Raw genomic sequence first — 20,474 nt, 5'->3', positions numbered from 1 at the left:
AAAACTGGAGCTGCACCACCTTACATATCAGCACTGGTCAAGCAGCGTGTCACTTCTCGCTGTCTCAGAACATCAAGCACTGCACGTCTCGAACCACCCTTACTTAAAAGAAGAGGACGACATGCATCAAGACTCTTTGCAGTGTTGGCTCCTCAGTGGTGGAACGAACTTCCTCTTGCTGTACGAACAGCGGAGACCCTCACTGTCTTCAAACGTCGCCTGAAGACACACTTCTTTCAACAGCACTTGGACTAAAGTCCCCATACTTTTTTTTCTACCCTTTTTTTCAAGAAAAAAAAAAAAAAAAAAATTTTGTACTAACTTACTATTTTCTTCTAGCAGGGTTTTGTATACAACTTGGTCAGCGGTAACTTGTTTAATGACAGTAGATTTAATCCTAGCCTTAAAGACTGAAGAACAGTCGTAGACTACTAAGCACTGTTGTAAGTCGCTCTGGATAAGAGCGTCTGCTAAATGATGTAAATGTAAATGTAATAGTTTCTTTACATTGTCTGGCTGAAGGTAGTCAAAAGTCCATTAAGCCCCCCAAGACTTTATTAGGTAAATCTTTGTTGAAGTCAAAAGTAGGACTCGACTGAGAAAAATCTTTCTTACCACTATAAATGGCTACATTCTGTGCATAAACTAAATTGCACCCATCTGCACTCTGCTCCTATTTAAGGATTATCCTCTCATGAAGTACCTTATATTATGCACTTTGCAATAATTAACTGCTCGTTGTCTCCTCATAAAACTATACCATTACCATTATCACTGAAACACTACATCACCATTTAAAATGCTGTTGACTATATGCTAAAATGCCTGTACCAGACAGCTGATTCTTCATCTTGTCTGTTACAACTGCAAGAAAATCATATAACTGCACTGTACTGTATATCATTTTTTTGTTATTATTTTTCTTTCTGATTAACTGTTTCAGTCAGCATTGTCAAACAGTTTCTCCTTTCATTGCAACTTAACTAACCTGATGTCTTAATGCTGCCAGCTTAAAACAAATCAACCAACCAACCAAATGTTTTTCTCAATTATGGTATAAAATATACATTTTACGGCAAAGCTTGATTAGTTTTGCTATGGGTAAAACAATATTACATAGACTTTGATTCTATGTATCACCCATTGCATGGTTGCACTTGGGTCCTAATCTGGGATCCTGAGTTGGTTTGTCATATAGTGGGTGCAGCAATGAATAGTGGATGAAATAGCTATCATAGACTCCAGATTCAAACTCAAGTGTTGTAAAGATTGAATCCATCGATGCACTACTGTTAGTTTTTTCCAGTCTGTGGCCAAAGTTAGTTCATATTTCTTTAATATCAAATTTATGAAAGCAGTACTTGATGGAAGACTGAAATCGGTGTTAAAGTCCCGAGCTAAAATTATAGACTGAACAATGTCGACCATGACACACAGAGGGTCATTGTGGCTCTTTGCCAAGATGAGCGTCTGCCATCACAATCTGCAGATATGCAGCTGTGAAGTGGTTTTTAGTGTAACAAACTCTGAGTTCATGATTCTTGTCAATGACTGTTTAGTATAATATGAACACTTCCATTATACAAGTTGCTAGAGTCTTGATATCTCTGGATGTATAAAAAAGCTTTTTTATAGCCTTATGGGTGTGAAAATAACAATTTGATCAAAGCACGTTTGTGTAGACCATTTGAAGAGTTATTGCATTTAGCATTGTTTCTTTAAAAATATAAATTATTTATTTCACACTAGAACACAGACCCAGACAGGACTGTCCAATATCACCAATACTTTTTGCAATGGCTATTGAACTGATCACTATCCCTATCAACCTCTGCAACAGCCAGTGATAAAACATTATAAGGGAAGGACTAGAACAAAAAGTTATCTCTTTGTGCTGATAACATGGTGCTGTATATTACTGATTCATATTCAGTTCTGCCACTCATGTTAAATCAACTGAACTGTACAGGTTCTCTGAATTAGCCAGAATAAGAAAACACATTTCGAAGTGAACAGTCCTGCACGTGTGGCTGGGTGAGATGATATTGGTAAATAATGCTCATGTCGTTTGTAAAATAGGGGTTTTAACCACTTACCATCACACTTGTGCACCTCATGGGAGCTTGTGAGAGATCCCTCAGGCATGACAACAGCTCAAGTTGTGACGCCACCTAAGAAAAAGACAAAAATAAAACATCTTAACAAAAGTTTTGATTTAGACTACTTTCTAGACATTTATTTCATTCAGCTCAAAACATATCTTGAATTATTAATTTGAAATAATGTAAAGGTTGAGATCTGACAATACCCAAGACTTCATTTTTGACTATTTTACTAAGTAACCTATTCTAAGATTCTATAGGTGCCTGTATGCAAAAAATATTTGATAAAATATACACAAAATATTCTCAATAAGTTTCAATATATACCTCCGCATCCTTATCAAAAGATATACTTGTATTACTGTGACAGCTGGTGTCATCTATTCAAATTTACTAAGTAATTCTAAAAAATTTGAGACTGTAATTTTAGTTAGTGATGCCCTGAGGTCCTGGAAAACATCTAGTAGCCCTTTGATGAGCATTCTGCAGCGTAACAATCTTGTTTTTAAATTGTAGAGAGAAAAATATAGGAGTATTCCAGATGACACCCGCACAAGTGCACATGCCAAGCATAACTTCTGTGTAACTGTCTGTCACACAGCACACTACATAATCCAATATCCTATTAGTCTTTTAAATCAATTCTGCACACCATATTTGTGTGAATAGTGCTGAGCATACTAAAATTTCATGAGTTGAGTTGTATTCATATTTCCCCATTGTAATCAACAGAGGGGGCTCTTGAGCTGTCCCCAAACCCAGACAATTCAAAGAGGGCCAAAATACATACATGTATAGGATAGGAAGACAAAAGGTATGAATCATCAAACAACACTTCAAACCCTCTTCTAATTCACATCCATTTAAATCAACTGAATAATCTACATGGTCCACCTATCTACCTATTGGTATCTTGTCTAAGGTCTTAACTCTCCTCACTTCTTTCTCCTGGCCTCACTTCCTCCTGACAATAAAGTGCTTGCCACTAGCTCTTCTCCTGACTAACCCTTTGGCTCAAAGAGGATTTAAACCCGATTCTGGGAACATTTCCAGGGTAAAGAATGCCCTCTTGAAGTCTTAAGGCCATTCTTTAATGGATAATGCAACCTCAAAGAGGCCTGTCTAACATAACAGCTTTCAGTGAGTTATGCATGACATTACGGACCTCCCCAATACCACCTATCAAATCTCATCTCCACTATTATACTCCTTCCTTTATATACCATTTTAATTATGGAGTGCAGCTCCCTTGATTTAGGATGTTCAATTACACTGGTGCAGCCACACAATTGTACCCTCTGCCAAGGTTTCTTTGAGCACAGCTGTTATGAATGGAGTAAAACAACCTGCAGCTATGGTTATAACCAGGGCCTCTTTTTCACTGTGTACCGTATACTATAAGTTATGTACAGCATTTTTAAAAATATTTGCCAATGTATCCGATTTTACCATAGGTTTATATGGAGTGGTGGCTCTGAGGCTAGGGATCTGCATCGGCAATGGAAATGTTGCCCTTTTGAATCCCTTAAATGCTAAGAGTGACACTACTCCATTGGGCCCTTGAGCAAGGCCCCTTAACCTGCAATTGGAAACTTGGGGGTTGGTGGCAGGATTAGCACTCCAGCCAGTGTAAAAAAAAAAACCTCACACTGTTCAGTATGGATCTGAAGAGTCACCTGTTGGCACAGCTGCACTCGGATTCTAATCCGGGTGGTTTGTCGTGTGTTGGGTGTGGATACTCCCAACCTCCTCCTTTACTTGGATCCTGAAAATCTGTTAAATCAACCTAACTTATGGTCACCTGTAAATGTAACCCACTTATTTGTTTCCTCTTTATAAAAAATAATGCATACTGCAAAGGAATTGTCTGGTACCATGAAAATTAAAAATAATTATAATGGTCGTACATCTTTAGCATGGTTAATTTTTGCTGTATTACCAAATTTTACACACATTTACCTTGTGCTCACCGATAAATTATTTTAGCATGTACTGGCACTAAACAGAGGACGCGTAGTGTTTTACCTATGAATCCTTGTGTTAGCATTTGTAACTGTTCACAAACCACGTCATTATTTTGATATTATCGGGTAAGGCAGTGTTTTCACTTATCCAAGCACAATTCTGTACAGTGTTACTGTAAACCGGTCTCTGGGTATCAGAATAATTTTGTTTGGTCTGGTACTATTTCTGTTGTATGCTCATTTCTTACATGCTTTAAAACACGACGGGTGGATTCACAGAAACTGCAATGTGTATAACAAAACCTGTATCAGTTTTACAGAGAAAGCTACTGCAGTTTATTCATGTGCGCTCAGTTCCTTTCAGAAGAAGAGGAGATCTTTACAGGTCTTTCCACAAATTACCACATTTATAAAATGATGCATCCTAAGACTTTACATCCGTTTCTTTACATCATTCTCTTTTCGTTCTTCCTTTCGTCTTTTTGGCAAATGAATCCAATCTGTATACTGAGAGGAGTTTAGGTAATTTAAATAGATCATTTTATTAAATGTTCAATTTTTCATTTTTAATTAGAGCCTAGCTGAGAGTGCCAACCCCAACATTGCAGTAATACAATCATTACTATCTACTACATAATAAAACACTAAGGTCTCCGTGTCCAGGCCCATGGAGCAATCCGATCGGTGAGTTTGGATTTGGTGACACAAAGAGGAAAGAGGAAACACAAGTTATTCTATTACCTTTCTTTGCCAGGAACTGTGGCTAGTCATTGACGACTATTTTTTTATAGCAAATTCTCAACTACCGTGTTGTATCCATTCCAGCAACTTGTGAATTCCATCTTTTTGTCACTGGCAAGTCCCACTTTGTAAGCATAACAAAAAAGGTGCACTACTTTTTACAACTGTAAATCACAGATTATAAACTGGGTGTTATGAAATCCTCATATCCACTACTTTTTACAACTGTAAATCACAGATTATAAACTGGGTGTTATGAAATCCTCATATCAAGCCAGTGTAACATTTTCATAATTACTTACCTTTGCCTTGATGCTTGTTCTTCAGCCAGAGCACAGAATCACATGGGTGCCCACATATAGAGATACATGAAGTTCAATTTTTCAGTGTTCACAAATGGCTTTCCTGATTCTCACGAAGATGCACATGAATGTAATCAACATGATCTACAATATGCAACGCTTTCCATTTCTGGGAATCTCAGGAGCTCCTGGTTGTGACGCACTAGCTCATATTGTACTTTCAGTGGGAGTAATAAGGCATCTGTCTATCAAGCACATCATGGAAGCAATTTGCAAATTTCTACATTTTGAAGCTTAGACGTTTAATGCTACTTTCAGCCTTCAATGTAGTTTTTAGCGACTATCTTCTTACATAATATGCTACCGTGGCTGTCCATTTGTCAGTCCAGGATTTTATATCACCTGAAGCTCACAAACCGTTTGAACTATTGACCTGAAATTTGGTACACATATACTACGTGACATCTACTATTTGCTTTCAGGGTGATGATTGACCTCCAAGGTTATTCCTTTTTTAAATTTTTATTTTATTTTAGAGTCAACTCGCGGCAGCAGGGCGGTGCATGCATACAGGCTCTGTTCTCATTCCCTATCACCTTTGCCGTCACTTCCCCTTCCTCTTCATATCTTAAATCATTCTTGAGGCAGATTGAAGACTTAAGTGCCACCTTAAAGTAAATGCAACGCAAACACTGATTTTCCACTTATCTGCATAAATTACAGAGATCAGAAATGCTTTATAATAATTCTGGAAAATAAAATGCAACAGTTTCTTAACCAGAAACAAGGCAAGGGTGTGCCATCGCTCTTACCCAGCACTCAGACAACGAACAGGATCAAGCTCTTGAGAACAGGAAAATGATCACATTGGCAATGTTTATAAGTCTGAAGAAGAAGGGTCTTGTTATGAATATGTTTTCCTGTACATTCAACTATCTTGATCCCAGTTTTAGCTTCTGAAACAGGAGTATCATACAAAGACGTCCTTCAAACTGCAATGCTGCTATGAAAGATTTGGTTCGACAGTCTCAAAGCATTGTCAATAATGTAACAATCAGTGCATTATGCTATACCCACTGGGTGCCCGGATTTTTACGACCTAAAGGAAAGAGTCAGTTCCTTATAGGCACCTGACCTACTTGCAAGTTGTCTCCTCATAAGCACACACCACTGGAATTTACTGCAGTACAAGCATTACCTGCCCTGTTATTACAGTAAATACAACAAACACAGTAGTAAGGACAATACCAAGAAAACAAACCAAACGTGAAATCTGATACTCGTATGGGGGTTTTATAAGAAAGCACTCTGGGAAAAAAACAACACTTGTCAAATGACCTGAACTTTCAGGAAATCCTTAGAATAATATTCAGCAATCTAATCCAGCTAAATCAGTTTATTATCAAATATGGAACGTCTGCCTCTCACGATCATTTGCCAGAAAGCAGTGTCAACCTGTCATTGATGGTTAAACAGAAAGGACTCTTGTTTTCTTGGTTGTTAAATATTTGAGCTTCTGTAAACAGCCACATTTCCCTATTGGAACAAATAAAGTAGTGTTTGTGTATCTATAACCAGCACCTGCACACTGTGTACAATTGCAAAACATCAAAATGCACAACTACTGTACCTGCATGGGGATGGTAAAAAGAATAAGAGGACTATAAAAGCAAGAAGAGGTCATTAGACCCAACTTACAGTCATTACAGAAAGTCACTACCCCCTTCTAAATGTTCATCTTGTTGTCGTAAAGCCCAAAAGATACAAATAAAAACCAGACTTTTAAAAGGATAACTATGTACTGTGTTATTTAAGGCTTTATATTATGAACAATTCCTTGACACCCGTCCATATGTCAGTATTAATGTATCACTTGTGCTTCAGAAAAGCAAATCCACATGAAACCAAGTATGTTTAGGCCTGACCAGTACTTGTCACCCCCACCTCTAAAAATTTTAACCAATACAACACCAGTGCACCCAGGTTGGCCATCTCTCACCCTGTGGTGCCGCACTTGAACAGGAGGAGGAGAGGACTGGGACCCAGTTGTGTGTCCATTTAACAGGATACACGTCACATGGGAAAACCATGGGGTGAGTCCTGAGTGAGTGAGGAAGCCACACGTCACATGAGATGCCTGGCTCGTCGCACCTACACATGTGGATGCGATCCTTCTCAATTGCTTCATTGGCTTCCTACGGCGTGTGATTAAGGTGCTGCGCCCATGGAGGCACAGGCAGATGTATAGGCACCAGGAAAGAAGAGATAGATGGATCGAAAAGAAAAGGAAAAAGAGGTTAGAGAAAGTTAAAGGCAGTCTTAGCAGGAGGATCTGGCCACCTGAAAGGAGGAGACCGCATGAGCTGAAGCCCCGTGAAGGAGCATTTGGTTGTGGTGCTCTAGGGGCTAGTCTACACCACTGAATGTTCGGGTGAGTGGGGTGAGCAAGGCAGGTGTCCTCCCGAGGGATCTGAGGAGCGACTACTTGAGTGCGAAAGAAGGGAGGAGAGCCAACCTTGGGCGGTCTGGCCGTGATGACCTTAAGGCAGCCACAACGGAGGTCAGCAGAAAGGAGCTCGTTGCTGTTGGGTCTCCGCCGGCTACACGAGTTATGGGTGAGCCAGGGAGAATGGAAGAAGGAGGTGTGCTAAGATCGTGAAGAGTGAAACTGCATTTTTAACCTCGGATTTTAAAGGATTTATTTATTGTTTTTATCCCCACTGAACACTTGTTTTAATGGATTATTTATTGAAACCATGATGCACTGCACTTTGGACACTGTTTTGATTTTTATTGTGTAATAAAAGCACATGGGCACTTCTGGAAATATCCTCTGGCTTCATTAGAGAAGTGTCCTCATTTGTCAGCTCATCTCGGTGACATTACCGACGGTGTCAAGTTCAGGGCTCCTGGAAGGACGATGGGAGTGTGGAGTGGACCTGCATCATCAAAGATGTATTATGTCTACATCTTATTGAAGAATTTCATCATAAAGGGTTATCAACATAAAAAATGAGGACACGCGCAATCCGAGCACCGAGAAACGAAGAAGTCAAACGAATTAATGTCAAAAGAAATTGGTTAAATGCATCCAAAAATGTCAATCAGTTACACTGCAAATTGGTTAAATGCATATCAATAGACTATGCTGAAACAGTTGGTGGTGATCGTGCGAAAGATGAAAACAACAATTTACAATATCACAAAGAATATCTACAACCGTTAACAACATCCGGTCTTACATCCTTCTTTCTACAGTAATTTGTGCATTGTATCTAAGAAAGGTAATGTAGTACATCTTCAGGTGATAACATTAGACAACAAAGGAGATCTTGATATGCCATTTGTATTAAAATATTAACAGATTCCGGTTAGAATAGCTTTTGCAAAGACAATTAACAAATCTCAGAGCCAAACATTCGAAAAAGTCGTTTTAATTAATAGGGAGAAAGAAAAGAAATTCAATCACTGGCAGTTATACATTGCATTGATGCATATGTAACAATTCCCATGAAAATAAAAATCTGTTTAAATTGTACATCCACATCCCCTATTCCAAAGCTTAGGGGCAGCTACTGCAAAAGCACAGTCTAAATATTGGCAGAACCAATAATTCTGGTCAGTAGACCTCAGTTTCTATGAAGGAGAGCAAGGGCTCGTTTATACTTCACGTTCAGAACGTGTACGCGCACGCATCATGGCTGCCACGCGTTCCCAGCATTCATTTGACGCGTCCTCTGAGCACATCCTCAGAAATTAACGCAATGCGTGCACGAGTTGCAGTACCAGCAAAAAGTTGGGGGGCGCAGTGTGATAAGTGTGAATGTGACATCAGAGTCTCTGTTTACTATCCACATGTGACAGCAATCCTCAAGGATCGGTGGGCGCACTTCGATGTTTGATGAATGGTTCAATGTGGTGAAGCAAAATGCCAACATACATATGCATTCATGGTGCTTTTTTATATTGAAGCGTCGCATATTCCCCAACTTAATGACATGATACATTTTAAAAGTCTCACATACCGTCTTGTGTGCAGATAATGCAGATCTGGTGATGCTAAAATGACGCTAGTGTATGTGAGTGCTTGTATTCACCTTGCGATGAGCGGATGCCCAGTCCAGCGATTGTTTTGGCCTCAGGCCCAGTGCTAGCTGGAATGGGCACATCCCTGGATTGATGGATGTAATCATTAAACATCCATCCTTTTCAGAGATATTGCGGCAAGGTGTCCTCGGAATTTAATGGATGTTTCAGGCAATTCACAAGACAGTAAGCTGAACGTTTTCTCACTGTGATGATATCTCATACTGCCACCTTGTGGAAACTTCCACATTTACGTAAAGTACGCATGCAAGTATAAACAGTACAACGCTTGAAAAGCAAAAGCGTCCGCTGGTGCACACATCGTGTGAAGTATAAATCTGGCCTTGGAGTGTAAGATAAGAGGAGGCTAAACCATTCAGGGACTTGAAAAAAAACAATAAAATTTAAAGTTTTGATCAGTAAATATTAGACAGGCCTCTCCTACTGTACTTATGATGACAGTTTGCTATTTACATGTTTGTTACATATTACCATTTTTTCTTGTTGGAAAAAAAAAATCAATGTTTCTGAATATTTTTTCCAGAGGTAAACAACACATTATGGAGGCTATGCAGGCTGTTATTTCCCAGTTTCTACATTTTTTTTTCCAACCATCTGGAAATTACAGACTTGTTATGCTAGATTTTCCAGAATGAAGCAAGAATTTATGTGCGTTATTTAGGCAGGAATATTTATTTTTTTCATTTTCAATATTTTTTGTATTTTTTTAATGTTCAGCTTATTTAGATAATTATTTGCTAAAAAGGCACAAAAAAGCAGGTAACACTGGGTAAAACTGAAGTTCCTTTGCTCATTTTTACTGGTGTCTGTTCTGCTCATCAATAATTGTCGGCATTCAAATACAATTCAGAAAGCAAACTCCACAGAAAAAGTGAATTAAATAACAAACCAAAGTAAGCTTTTTCAGATACAGGAAAAAAAATGCAAATTTGTCTTAATTTCCTGTTAAGTGTAAATCTGACACTACGCCTCTTTTCTAAATGCAAAATAAAACATGAAAAAAATGATCAGCTGGTTAAACAATAAGCTCATTTAAAGGTAACAATGACTGACTGACTGATTGAGGACCTGGTTGGAATAAAGGGGGGGGGGGCCTGAGGACTGAACATTGAAAACAATAATTGGGGCTTGAATTCTCTGCTTACTTGTTGTCAACGTGGAGCTCACAAGGGTTTTGTAGTCGGGTATTGCACCGTGTTAGCCGTTATGGATGCAATGAGAAGTCAAGCAAAATGACACCTTTTATTGGCAAACTAAAAAGATTACAATATGCAAGCTTTCGAGGCAGGTCTATAAAAAGTGGTGAAACAAATCTAGTTTACGACGACATAACCAGAACAGGCTACACAACCCAAAAGTTGTATTCAGAGAATTTTAAAACAAAGGCTTATGCAGTCAAGCAATAAAATTGTTGGGAGAGTAAAAGGTGTAAAATTCCGGTTTTGTCCCACCCTCTCGAGAGCAACGCTGAGACTCTTCACAATGGAGGCAAGTGGAAAGTTAGACCAAGAGTAGAAATACATCCTTCCTGTGTCCTGCTTCAACAAAACTTTCAGCAGGATGCAATCAAGGGAAAAGAATAAGGAGCACCACTGGACACGCACACAATGAACAAAACAGAAGGCTGCAGCAATCTCTGATCATGTGACTTGCACAATGTCAAAATACAAAGCATTTATTCTGCAAATTTACAATTCAGCATTTGATAACAAATGCAGAGCACGTGGTCTCACACAATAAACAATAGCCAACGCTCACTTTGCTCTAGGGCATACACACAGCCCACTGAGGCCACACAGGCTCTCAGAAAGGCTTGTTTTTCAATCTATGCTTATTTTGCATTCAGATTTTTTTTTTAAACCTTGTGGAGCTATCTTGGCAAGTTTGGAGACCCAAGTCATTTTTCCACCCACCCCATGATAGTGGGATAGGATCCTTACATTAGACTACCCCACTGGATAGTAATTAGGTTCAGCAAAATGGATTTATCAAATATGGGGTCTAAGAAATTAAGGGTTGCCCTGAAAGTCCTGATCCGAATTAAATTAAATCATGCAGCCTACTTTTAATTTCAGTTCTTTAACATGAAATAATTTCCCTTATTTATATCTGAATTAATTTTTAAATCATTTCTGTGCATCTTCATTCAAATTGCATAGAAGTGATCAACTTTTAACAGGATCCTCAGAGTTAATGACAAGAAGAAAATGCAAGGAGACCTTCCATGTTTACCCAATCAACTGCTATGCTCTCCATAAACAAGACACCTTCCCTCTCTGTTGGACATTTACAATACTTCTTTGTTTTCAGCACATATTTTAGTGATATGGCTCTACCCTCCTGCACAAAAACCTGTTTTAACCAGAAAGCACTGAGCTTGTGAACTTCATTCCACCTTTTAGACAGATAGATAAATGCTTTAATTGTTAAACATTGTATTTGGGACCTGACCAACCAGAACATTAATAAAAATATCTCGCCTATAAGTGCTCTACATAATGTCTGGGATAAAGACACATTTTTCGTTAATTTCTCCCTCCACTTAACAGTTTCAAATTACAAATCAAACACTTCAGACATGATTATAGTGTACTTTGCATAGTTTAATTTAAGGGGATTTGTATACATTTCAGTCACACACCACTTACATTTTCTACACAACTTCCACATTGCCCTGCCCCCCCCCCCCCCCCCCCCCATTTCAGGGCCCCACGATGTTGAGGATAATTGACGTCACAGGTGTTTGCGATTCCTCACGTGTGTTTCATTACTTTATTAGTGCAGTCGTAAGATACCTCAGCTTGTTTCTACCCTTAGGAGTCTGAAGTTGACATTGTTGAATTTGTGGACAAGAGCTGTGCCAATGAAAGTCAAAGAAGCCATTATAAGGCTGAAGAGCAAGAATACAACCAAAGGTCTTGTGGACAGATGAGACAAAGTTGAACCTGAATACAGTATGTGCGATAGCAAGGGGAAAGTGTGGAAACGAGAAGGAACGCTTGGCACATAGCAATGGCAGGTCTATTAAAGCCATCATATTTGGAACTCTGTCACATATCCCTTACATGCAATAACTAATTGATGTCTGTGATTCATAGACATCGGGTGTTGAAGATCTCTTCTCTGGTGCTGCTCTGCCAAGCCTCTAATGCAGCCATCTTTAGCTTCTGCTTGTTTCAGGAGCTTATCCCCTGAAGTTTTCTCTTCAGCATATGCTCAATTGGATTTAAATTTTGTGACTGGCTTGGTCATTCAAGAATATTCCATTTTTTGCTGCAACAAACTCTTCTGTTGCTTCAGCAATACATTTTGGTTCATTATCTTGTTGCAGGATGAAGAGCCATCCAGTGAGTTTGGAGGCATTTGCTGGAACTTGAGCAGATGTCTCTACACACCTCAGAATTCATTGTGCCACCTGCCGTCAGCAGTTCCATCATCAATGAACTGTGCCAGTCCCTGTGGTAGCCATACATGCCCAAGCCATAACAACCTGACCACTATGTTTAACAGATGAGGTGGTCTATTTTGGATCTTGGGCAGTTCCTGAAATGGGAGGACCGTGGAGAAGAAGTTTGGTCATTTCTACATGGTGGGACCGAAATGTATGCAAATCCCATTAAATCTTGTCTGCAATGAGCAATTTGATGACGTCTGAATGGTTTGATTTGTAATTTTAAACTGTGAGAAATCAAGGAAAAATGTGTCTTTGTCCCAAATGTTATAGAGGGCATTGCACTGTATGTCAAATCAATTAATTGAATCAAGATAATGTTAATTTCAACTGCGAGATTTGATAAATGAACTTGAATAAAAATACAGTAGCAAAAACAGTTTTGTCAGGACCACAAAATGTAAATGTTGCCGTAAACAAATATTCAAGAAGGTGGGCATCACAGATTTAATTATGACGATGTATTATTCTATTAAATACAAACGGAATTGATTACATGTATTTAAACATTTTGAGGTTTTAATTCAAAACAAGTTATAAACAGAGTATGAACTTTAGTCGCATGTATCTGGGCAGACGGTCCTCCTGTACTCGTCTGGGTTACATTGAATATTTGGAATAGTGAAGGGTCAGTTTTGCATAGCGGAGGTCACATCAAAATACAGTTCTGATATATACTTTCAACCACAGGAAGAAAAATAAAGATGGATTTCCATATTGTTAGAATGAAACAACTTCTCAAAGAAAAAGACGACTCAAATGATCTGTTATTTGCACAATGGATTTCAGAATTATTATTTTTCTCTCATCATATGAAATGAAGTAATACTATTTATAAATTTACTGGTGTCAACAAAAAATCTTCACAACTGTTATCTATTCTTACATTTACACAGTGTCTGTGACAAAATTATTTTTTGGACAAACTATGCTACTGTTATGCAACTGTTAAGATACACTACACCACTTTTATTAGAATTGTTCAGAAGCAAATACACTTGTTTTCCCAGGAGTTGCTGGTCTCCACACAAGTATGAATTAAAACAAAAAGAGCAATAGGAGAAAGAGGTTTTAAACATTACTTTAAATTTGAAGTCCTGAATTAAAGTATATACACTAATATTACATAGAATACATTTCAATCACAACTCACCATTTTAAGGTTTACACTAGCCAGTCACAGCAGCCAAAGAGTGCGTGATGTCAAAGCCCTGTATCACTATAATGGAATTTTATTTTATACACTGTCACTGTTACAAATATTCTAAGATGCCTGGTTGATAGATGCATGGAGCTTCTCAAAAAAGGGATGTGCTAAGGAAAGCTGCATGGAAAAATATGAGATATTAGCAACAGATAATCCAATCAACTGCAGACATGGATAAACAAAGGCAGACACAGCAGCACACAGTGTCACTCCATGAGCTGTTGTTGACTGGAACCATTCATATGTATTCAAAAGCAGTACTAAAAAAAAAAAAGTAAAACCAGAACACTACTGGTAATTTACTGACCATTGAATGCCTCAGTTTTAGGAGAGTATACAATATGGAAATCAATCTACCCCCCAAAAAGCTGTTCAAATTTATTGTGACTATTTAAATGGACTTCTAATTAATACCTTTCTGCTTCGGAGTGTCTTGTGCAATCATTCCTTTCAACTGTTTTCCTGCCATTTAAAAACAAGCTTCTTTGAAAAAATAAACTCCCATTACACGTCTTGTCTATTTAAATAGACATTACTTGACTCCTCACACCAAGCACGGTTTGGATTGCTCCATCTACTTGGTCAGACAGCAGATAACTGACGTGACTGGCATTGTATACTTCACTTGAAAAGGCTCCTAATGGTGTTGCCCTGGACAAACAAAATGCAAACTGGGAAAAGCACAAGAGGGACAAGTAAGACTGAACTTTCTCCTTGGAGTGATGTTTAGGTAACTGTAGTTCTCAAGAAGTAATCGTGGGTTCCTGTAACTACAAGTTTAAAAAGGTCAAAAAATGACAAATATTTAGTTAAAAGATTAAAAGACCAAAAGAAATACAGCTCTTCATTTAAGTCTACCATAAATGGTGATTTCAGAACATACACAAACTGCTGTGAGTAACCAGACTGTGTTACCAGCCACAGTTTAATATTGAGAAGTGTTACATGCAAGTAAAAAGGAAAGGTAATTATAAATTCTAGATGGGTGACACCGACATACAGAAGGCATTCTCCAACAATGCTAGAAGGGATTTATCTTGAACCAACATTGTCTAAGTAATGCACAGAAGCTATTAAAATGTTTATTTAAATGTTACTTTATACTGTGATTCCATAACAACAACAACAACAACATTTATTTATATAGCACATTTTCATACAAAAAGTAGCTCAAAGTGCTTTACATAATGAAGAAAAGAAGAATAAAAGACAAATAAGAAATTCAAATAAGACAACCTTAGTTAACATAAAAAGGAGTAAGGTCCGATGGCCAGGGTGGACAGAAAAAACAAAAAAAAACTCCAGAAGGCTGGAGAAAAAAATAAAATCTGTAGGGGTTCCAGGCCACGAGACCGCCCAGTCCCCTTTGGGCATTCTACCTAACATAAATGAAATAGTCCTCTTTGTAGTTAGGGTTCTCACGGAGTCACTTTATGCTGATGGTTATACAGACTTCTGGCTTTTAATCCATCCATCATTGTTGGAACATCATGGTGCTTTGGGTAGATGGTGGTGGCACAAGCCACCACCAATAGGACACCGGAAAAGGAAACAGAAGAGAGAGTAGGGGTTAGTACAAATTTTGAATGAATAGTTATTATAATGAATTGGATATACAGAGTGTCAGGATTAAATTACAGTGAAGTTATGAGAAGGCCATGTTAAAGTAATGTGTTTTCAGTAGTTTTTTAAAGTGCTCCACTGTATTAGCCTGGCGAATTCCTACTGGCAGGCTATTCCAGATTTTAGGTGCATAACAGCAGAAGGCCGCCTCACCACTTCTTTTAAGTTTTGCTCTTGGAATTCTAAGGAGACACTCAGTTGAGGATCTGAGGTTGCGATTTGGAATATAAGGTGTTAGACATTCCGATATATAAGACGGGGCGAGATTATTTAAAGCTTTATAAACCATAAGCAGAATTTTAAAGTCAATTCTGAATGACACAGGTAACCAGTGTAGTGACATCAAAACTGGAGAAATGTGTTCGGATTTTCTTTATTATTCCAGATGTTGTCTTAATCTGTGCAGAGGTCACAGGCTAAAACAAGGCCGTACAGGGCGCCTCCTAACACTCTTTAAAATGAAGGTGCCAGAGCAGTTCTTCAGAGAGATGCCACAGGGGAAACATTTTTGGTCCATAAAATACCCATCCAAATGAAGGTTCCAAAAAGAATCTTTATTTATTTGGATTCATAACCTGTTCCATACAGTAAACAAACATAAATAAATTGTAACATATTTGTGAAATGCTAATGGCTTAGGATTTTAAAAGGACTCTTGCTGCATACAATAACACAGGCTAAGTTCAAGTTTTATTAATCTGATACTATCCTGCTACCATACATTAAAGATTTCAAGTGTTTCTCTACATATTAGAAAGTTTTCCAAAGCACAAAGAACAAACTTCAAATGCAAACAACCCATCCTAGAATGAAATGGTGCATTGTCAAGCAAAGGTTCAACAAGGAACCACACAACCCAGTAAAGAACCATAGCATACCATTAAAGAACAAGGATTTCTAAGAGTCAATGCAGATCTTCAAAATTCTGAAAGGAATCAATAATGCTGACCCAGCAGGGTCTTTTTACTCATGAAAGTCAATCGCATTGATGAGGAAACCCAGATTAGGTTAAGGGGAGCTGCAGTTAATACAGAAGTCGCAAAACATTTCTTCGCGTAGGATGGATGTGGGAGTCTGGAACAAAACCACCAAGTCAGGGAGTTGAACTAGAAAACCTTGACATCTTTGAAAATGTAAGACATGTACTGACTGAAAAAATAAGTTTGATGAATCAAATCACCTCCTCTTATTTATCAGGTTTATGTTATTTTGTAATAATGGAGTTAGAAGACGTGCCCTTATCCATGTGGGATTCTTCTACTGACTCCAGTTCACTGTCTCAAGTAAAAAAAAAAAAAAAAAAAAAAATCAGGCCAAATACGGTGCAGTGAAAGATCTGATTGCCTTGCACATTTTAAACTTTTACATTCATTTATTAACATTTGACCAATACATTTTTATATATATAATGTTAAACTTCTGTGAATCTCAGACTATCAAAACCAAATCATAACATACTGTTGACCGTCCAGCCCAAAAGTTACGTTTTAGACACTCCTAACAATATAGAAAATATGGGTGCATGCGCTTACATTGGATATAGTGAATAAAATACAAATATTCTATTCAACTTAGTCCGATAAAGCTCACTTCTACTTAATAACCCAGCAAGCCACACACACACACACACAAACACTATTTATAAGAATCCCTCAAACTGGGAAGTTGTACAGATTTAATCCAAGTTCCTCTTCCCTCCTCTAATCACAAATGCACCTGAGGAACTGATTTGGCACAGGTCCTTGTTGATAATTGTTGAGCCGTTTCTTGACCTCCCTTTGGGAAAGGTTTTCAGCGGCAAATAATTAAAGACAGATGGCTAAGACAGCCAGCGACAGCCAAAAAAAGGACAAATTAAGGAAATTACCTCAAAGCTAAACACTTAAGCTGTATTTTGTTTTGATGCTACTAATGTTTCTTTAATTGCACCCCCACAATTTTTTTTGCACAGAACAAGAATTATCAGATTGCATGATCAGGGAGGGGAACAGCACCGTGGGAATGCCACCGATGCCAGCAAGGATGTTGTGATGGTTTTAAGATGGATTGTTTTTACTGTGGCAAACATTCTGAGGGATAAATAACAGACATGATCGAGTCTATTTTAGAATTGTATTTTTTTTAATACATTAAACACTTTTATGAAGATAAATCTCAAATTTAAAGCATACAATGGTATAAAATAAATCTGCATGGGTGACACTAATTTACTTTGCAATTGCCTATTTACAGTAAACTATACAACAAGAATAGAAATCCTATAACTAAAGTCAAGGTCAATTCTGCACATTAAATAATTGAACATATATGGAAATCAAAAAAGAAAAATGGAAAAAAAATGTGAAAAAAAAATAGAATTTTTCCTTTGAAAAGTGTATTGTAATTGTAACAGCATAAACATTCACACGCAAGATCCCATGTCTAAGACCAACCTACAGAACGCTAGGACAATCAAGCTATTATTAGACATCAAGGAGAAGTGGAAATCCCCCCCTAAATAGGAACTTCTTCTTTTAAAAAATGTATGCTTGCCAGACTTGATCCTGGAAGAACATGGTGGCTTCAGGATTTTGTTGCCATGAATTGGACACTAGGCAGCTTATGTAGCACCTGTGACTAAATCTCTTCAACAATTCTACTCAGTTAACTGGTTTTTGCATTCCAAAGAGCCTTTCAGAGGGAAGTTGAAATTTCTGTATAACATATGAGCATATTTGCGAGATTTAAAATACAACACTGCAGCATTTCCCTTCCTATTTTTAGAGAGAAACCCACCACACTACGAACCACCTCAGGATCCCAAATTAGGGCCTGAGTGCAGCCATACAACGGGCGACACATCAGCACCACAGTACTTCGAATGGAATGGAACAGTGTGAGGTTTTCTAGCTTGAATAATAAATTGGTGAAAATAATGCAAATATTTAGAAAACACCAACATTAATAACAGATTACTACTTAATATTTTTAAATTCACACAGGTGCCTGTTTTTAAAGCACTACTTTATACACATCTTATAGAAAGGGGAGTACAGAAAAGTGGTATTAAGTAGGAGACATGCAAGTAAATATTTCTTAAGAAAAAAATTGCATTAAACAAGAATGGTAACTTAAAACCGTTTTACTCATAAGTATACTATAGCTTTTTATTAAACATGCAGGATTAAACGCCATTGCAGCCCTCCTTAACCAAATTGGCTCTACCACAACAGTTCTCCCAATGGCATTAATTTACTACTGCCATTGCTACCTTTGTTTAAATCTCCTAACTTTGGGGCAGGCCAAAGAAACAGCTTTGTTCTTTGAAACTTGCCTATCCAACATGTATAAAACCAAACTGTGCCAGCATGCTGCATCTGAGCAGGAGGTGGCATTGGATCTTTTTACACTCCTTATTAGAGGACAGAGGAATGCAGACTTTGGCCTGGGTCAAAATACAAACTAACTGCAATAACTAAATCCCAGTTCAAATAAAAAGGGTAATACAAAGTGGGCACAAAGTCTGCATAATACACAGAATTACGTTGTCATGTCATGTCATTTTCTAACCAACTTAATCCAGACCAGGGAGTGCTGGAGCCTAACCCAGCTAGCATAGGGCGCCAGGCTGGAGCAAACCCTGGACAGGCCACCATACACGTATACACACACACACACACACACACACACACAATCCAGGGCCAATTTAGCATCGCCAATAAGCTAACCTGAATGTCTTTGAACTGTGGTAAGAAAGTGAAACACCCGGCGGAAACTCAAGCTGGCCCCACACAGGGAGGACCCGGGACATGAACCCCAGTCTCCTTACTGTGAGGTAGCAGCACTACCACTGTGCCACCATGCTGGCCCTAGAATTACATAGTACACATATAAGAATACAGGACTTAATAATTAATAATAATAAATCTTTACATTTATATAGCGCTTTTCTCACTACTCAAAGCGCTCAGCAATTGCAGGTTAAGGGCCTTGCTCAAGGTCCCAACAGAGCAGGGTCCCTATTGGCATTTTCGAGATTCGAACCGGTTCCCCACAATTTAACAACAAATGTTGGGAGATCTTATTTATTTGGGGGTAGATTCCAGTGTTGGGTGTGTAATAACAGATATGATCATCATGGACTATCCGATTTATCTTAACATGTGCACAAGATTAACATTGACACTAAAAGCAAAACTTCACATTATTATACAACTGTTACAGAAACTCGGTTGTAACAATACACTTTATACCATGTTTATGAAACTTGCTGTTGTGAGATTTTTGTTTAAGTATATGGAGTAGATATTGGCTGATTAAAAACATTAATGAAGAGTAACATTTAATGGACAAGTCAAACTCATTCAAATGCCCAATGTCACACACCCCAAATGCTTTTGGTTTTCCAAAATTTTCCTTGCTTTTTTAGATTTGTTCCAACTGTAAGACTACCCTTGTGAAATAACACTTATCAATTTAAGATCATTATTTCAGAATTCATAAAAAACAACCTTTGTTGTATTGCTTTCAAGCTACATCATATATGATAATCAGACATTGCGATTGCGTAAGCCTGTGAATTAATGCAAAATTAATCATTTAACTGGACTATAAATTAAAAATAATTCCTAACTGGAAATGGCATCCCATTAGCTCCCATACTATTCACATAAGTACCATATGGGTTTAAGAATGCCATTTTAAATGCCCTGCTAACTGAGCATCTGAAATTGTGTGCTTTCATTTATGCAGTGCCTTGTCATATAACTGAGGAGGACTTCCTCAAAACTTGGAAGTTTTGAAACACTACCTAAATTCACTTTATTTTGGAAACATATGTAGACAGAAGGGTGGATGAATGCCAGGTTGCCATTCCTTTACAAGGCTGGATGCTGTCTCATGCCAAGTGCAGTCGGGTTTGGGACCAGCTTCAAACAATGTTTAACTAAATAAATGGAGGGTTGGATGGAACTTTAGTCATGTTTTTAACATGGAGAT

At 38.0% G+C, this 20,474-nt stretch overlaps 1 protein-coding gene across 1 annotated transcript in view; it reads right to left on the bottom strand.

Annotated features, from left to right (window-relative positions):
- Positions 1–20,474, bottom strand: part of LOC114667146 (pleckstrin homology domain-containing family G member 3) — a 156,523-nt gene that overhangs the window by 96,925 nt on the left and 39,124 nt on the right. Inside the window, exon 2 of the mRNA XM_028822308.2 lies at positions 2,097–2,171. Within this exon, the coding sequence (XP_028678141.1) occupies positions 2,097–2,145 (49 nt within the window). The 5' untranslated portion in view covers positions 2,146–2,171. The remainder of the gene's footprint in view (positions 1–2,096; positions 2,172–20,474) is intronic.

This window comes from Erpetoichthys calabaricus, chromosome 16 (genome assembly GCF_900747795.2).
Source record: "Erpetoichthys calabaricus chromosome 16, fErpCal1.3, whole genome shotgun sequence".
Lineage (NCBI taxonomy): Eukaryota > Metazoa > Chordata > Cladistia > Polypteriformes > Polypteridae > Erpetoichthys > Erpetoichthys calabaricus.
This window is presented reverse-complemented; position numbering and strand designations above follow the sequence as displayed.